This window comes from Lygodium microphyllum, chromosome 29, assembly GCF_053477565.2.
Source record: "Lygodium microphyllum isolate KBCC chromosome 29, Lygodium_microphyllum_v1.1.10, whole genome shotgun sequence".
Taxonomy (NCBI): domain Eukaryota; kingdom Viridiplantae; phylum Streptophyta; class Polypodiopsida; order Schizaeales; family Lygodiaceae; genus Lygodium; species Lygodium microphyllum.
Window position 1 is genome coordinate 102,929,166 of NC_141163.1, and position 4,795 is coordinate 102,933,960.

Consider the following 4,795-nt stretch of genomic DNA (forward strand, 5'->3'; position numbering starts at 1 on the left):
CTAGAGAAAAGCAAGCCTCGGCCCTCTTGTTTTTGTTGGAACCTTGTGGTGATGTGATGACTATACCTCACTATGAGCCGCGCCCCACTCAATTGTATTGACTTGAGCGGACATGACAAGTGTAGCCAAATGTCAAGACCACACCCATGTGCAAAGTGTGAGGTAGTGCGAGGGAATTTGACAAAACCAATGAGAGAGAATGATCTAATCCAATCGTAGAGGGGAGAGACTTGCTTCCACGAATGACCGATCGCCACACTGTCTTAGCTTTGGAAGTCCATGAAATCCCTCCATTTTTAGAGGGACTACATGGCTTGCGTGGAGTCGTTGAGAACACAGTTGTCAGTGGGTCCCCATGCTTTGTGAGGTGAAGTCCCAAGGTCGCACTTGCATTTTCTTTTGCTTTGTGGACTTGCCTATGACCTAGGTGTGTTCCGTCTCTATGAATATAGGAGGTTGGGTATTTTGTTGTATAACATTGGGAGGGTGCCTAAGGTGGGGGACTTTATCCAGCTAGAGTCCAAGGGGGGCCACGGGAAAAAGGGATAGAAAGTTGTATTATCCTCCTCCTCTCATTCCCTTGCGAAACCTCTGCCACCCAACCGACTACACACACACACACACACACACTCTCTCTCTCTCTCTCTCTCTCTCTCTCTCTCTCTCAGACATACACACAGCCCTTTGTATCCTCTCATTCTCTCTCCTGTTGTGTGTGGAGCTTTTGCCATTCCCCATTGGCCGCCACCTTTCTCTTCTTGCTCGACTGATTGGCCGCCTCTCGAAGGAAAGAGAGCCTTGCAGCACAGACATACACACATACTCCCGGCTGTATGGCTATGGCGGCGGCCCCTTCCTCGTCTGTTGCTGGCCCCTCAGCATCTTGCCACCACAGCAGCCCTCAGCTGCTCGGGGGATGCAATCATGCCACCCCCTCCTCGCATCTCCGAATCACGTCTCTCAAGCAGAACACAAGCGTGCGTGCCCCATTTATTTGGCCGACACAACGAGCATTATCACATTGCTTTGGTTAACAAATGATTATTATAATTATGAAGTTGTTGTTGTTCTTGCTGCTAATATTTGATGATGATTTCTTGGTTCGTTGTGTGCGCAGGTGCGGGCTGCCAATGCTTTCTTCGGGCAGAGATTGGAGAGCCTCTCCCTCACCTGCAAGAAATCTCAGTCAGTCCAAGCCAGCAATGGAAACGCTAGAGCTGAACTGGGAGACACCTTGGTAGGCCATCCACAAGACTGATGTTTTTAACTCCAATTGGAATTTACCATTGGTTGGACAGCAGTGCTATTTGTTGCTCTTATTGGAATTCACTATTGATGAAGAGTAGAAGCTGAAGCTCACTCATGAAATGGTTCTAGAAAGTTTAGACATTTTCTCATGCAGTAAAAGGGCCTTTCCCCCCTTGTTTTTCCCTATATAGTGTTCAATATCATGAGCTTCTGTTCTGGAGGCACCACATACCTAGTTAGATGCAGTCGCCAGTTAGGAGCAGAAGGCTGCCGGTCCCCCTGCCCCCTACCAGACCCAGGGCCGGGAAACCCCCACCGCCAACTGCATCTAGCTAGGTATAAGGTCCCCCCAGAGCAGAAGCTCATGATGTTGTCTTAATTCACAATGTGGGAATTATAGTGGGAATGTCTAAAGTTTATTGTGAACTGGAAATCCACCATTGATGCAAGGTTGAAGCTGAACCATTGATGAATAGTTGAAGTTGAAGCTCTCATTATGAAACGGGATGCAAGTGATGTGGTCGATTTCAGTTCAATTCGGTCGTGGAAGATTACGGTGGTAATGCCTGATGTTGGGATTGGTAGGAAGAGTTTCTGACTAAGACTAGCAAGAACAAGGACCTGAACAGGCTGATGGTTGCCATGGGTGAGGCTCTGCGTACAATCGCATTCAAGGTCCGCACTGCATCTTGTGGAGCCACTGCCTGCATCAACACATTCGGAGATGAGCAGCTAGCTGTGGACCTTCTGGCCAACAAGCTTCTATTCGAGGTAGAGCATGTGAAGCAGTTGTAGTTCTTAGAGACCAGTTCGAAAGTCTATTATCAATCATCAATAGAGTTTCGCTCCACATAGATCAGGGGGAAAGATTGCCTGTCATGGCTGTTTTGCAGGCTTTGCAGTACTCGCATGTTTGCAAATGGGCCTGTTCTGAGGAGGATCCAACACCTCTTGACATGGGAGGAGGTATTCAGTCTTCTTAAGAACGTTTAGTTATAGCTAATTAATATGCTTCTCAACCTGATCCCTAATGCATAGTGCCATGCTTTTGCAGAGGGATTCAGTGTGGCTTTTGATCCACTGGATGGGTCAAGCATTGTGGATACCAATTTCACCGTTGGCACTATTTTTGGGGTATGGCCTGGGGACAAGCTTACCGGCATCACTGGAAGGGATCAAGCTGCTGCAGCCATGGGCATCTACGGCCCTCGAACCACTTATGTGCTTGCCCTGAAGGATGTCCCCGGAACACATGAGTTTCTTCTCATGGATGATGGTACACATATGCATATCCTATAAGTTCATGATTCTGAGGCAGGTTATTGGTGCATGTGTATGGATGAATACATATGAATGCATGGCTGCACCCATATGTATGTGTATGTGTGTTTGTATGAATAAATGCTACAGGTATATAGCGGCGGTGTTGCTAACAATGCATGGTTTTTCATGTTAGGCAAGTGGCAGCATGTCAAGGAAACTACAGAGATTGGAGAAGGCAAACTCTTCTCACCTGGGAACTTGCGAGCAACATTTGACAACCCTGAGTATGAGAAGGTATATCTCAATGCCGTCTATCTATGCTTTCCTAGTGATTATCACTTACCACGGCCACACTACTTAGGGTGTGATGTATAGGCTCTTTGGCAGATCAATGATATTGTGATGAACTGAACCATACTTCTGTATGTGATTCTGTTCATCTGCTATTCTCAATCAGTGTTTTAGATTGTGAAAGCACAAGTTCTGATAGATAATTCGGTTTATTACACTGCTATTTCAATGGAGGATTGCAGGCTTCCCCTACTAAGAAGGGCATGCTTTTCAACTCGTGTCCAAATGGTCTCAAGAAATATTATTGTGATAGATTCTGAAGTGCAATTTCATAAGCATCATTTCCTATTTCTGATTTAGACACTCCTTACAAACCATGTCTTTTGACAAATGTAGCTCATCAACTACTATGTGGGGGAGAAGTACACTCTTAGGTACACGGGAGGCATGGTTCCTGATGTGAATCAGGTAAAGCAAATGCTCAGATCCCAAAGAGTCTATGATGTAAATGATTGATAAATGGGAATATGTCGCCGTGAGCTAGAAATTGAGTTTATGCGAGTGATTGATGTATGGGACATTGTGATTATGAGCTTGAAGTGATCGTGGATTGGTAAGTTGGTGATTGATGTATGGAACATTGTGAGCATGAGCTTGAAATGATTGGGTATTGGTTAATGTGAGTGATTGATTTATGGATGTGATCAGGAGCTTGAAATGGTTGGGGATTGGTTAGTGTAGTGATTGATGGAAGCGATTTGTGACCGTGAGTTGGTTTTTGAGGATGATTGAGGCATGGGGAGGTGGTCATCACAAGAAATTTAAAACAAAATTGCATGATAATTCTTTCATTGTGGATCACGACAACATCATGAGCTTCTCTGTTGGAGGGACTGCACACCTAGCTATGTGTGGTTGGGGGTGGGGGGGTGCTAGCCCCCAACCCCCAGCCACAGATAGCCAGGTATGCTGTGCCACCCAAGCAGAAGCGCATGATGTTGAAAACTTGTTTGCATAAGCCTGAGATGATTTGGCATTGTATATAAATGATTGATGCCTGGATGAGTAGTTAGACTTGAATGGCTGATTGGGGGGAGTGAGTTCTGAGGCTTGAATGATTGATATCCGATTGATGTATTGATGAGTTGTGAGGCTTGACTATATGGATTGGGGCCGGAATGGTGCAGATAATAGTGAAGGAGAAGGGGATCTTCACTAATGTGTCATCGCCAAGCACGAAGGCGAAGCTGAGGCTGCTGTTCGAGGTGGCGCCATTGGGGTTGCTAATAGAGAAGGCCGGAGGATACAGCAGCGACGGGAAGCAGTCGGTGCTGGACAAGACGATCGTCGGGACCGATGACCGAACCCAGGTCGCCTATGGCTCCAAGAACGAGATCATCCGCTTTGAGGAAACCCTCTACGGCTCCTCCCGCCTCGCCAAGGTTGCCGCCGCTGTCTAACATCCCCCTCCCCCTCCCCCTCCTAACGGCTCTATTTTGAAAATTCAAAAATTTTTCCTCCTTATTAGTAGCCCTCTCGTTGTACATTATCGAATCGATTATTTTTGAAAATTGAGGCATCCCACCCGTTTTTCTTAATGTGAACAGATAAGGAGATAAGTTCTCTTTAATGTAAACAGATAGGAAAGTTGTACACTCTTATGAAGAAGATTTGGTATATTCTCACCATAGGTGTTTTTTGAGGAAGATAGAATTCGCTAGAAATGATCTATTTAGGAGGGTGAATTATTTCTTGGTTTCAGTCTCTGTCTATTTGAACATGCCATATAGAAGCTTCCACCAATTTGATGAATCTGAGTGGTAGCACTAGTGTCCCTAAGAGGGACTGTGTCTAGAATTTACAAATTCCATTGAGCTCTTCTTAAACTAGTAGATCAAGTAACTTGGATATACATTCTTGAATTTTACACTAGTTCAAAAGTTTTCTTTTCACAAGCTAAAACCCTTCTAGGTTTAAGTCTAATGAGAAATAT

At 45.3% G+C, this 4,795-nt stretch overlaps 1 protein-coding gene across 1 annotated transcript; it reads left to right on the forward strand.

Annotated features, from left to right (window-relative positions):
- Positions 1-629: 629 nt before the first annotated feature.
- SBPASE (sedoheptulose-bisphosphatase) lies at positions 630-4,384 on the forward strand. Its single transcript, XM_087671673.1, has 8 exons — positions 630-977; positions 1,118-1,237; positions 1,834-2,019; positions 2,142-2,214; positions 2,303-2,524; positions 2,705-2,805; positions 3,199-3,270; positions 3,990-4,384. The coding sequence occupies exons 1-8, from the start codon at positions 834-836 to the stop codon at positions 4,260-4,262; spliced, it is 1,191 nt and encodes a 396-aa protein (XP_087527799.1). The 5' UTR covers positions 630-833; the 3' UTR covers positions 4,263-4,384.
- Positions 4,385-4,795: the final 411 nt, after the last annotated feature.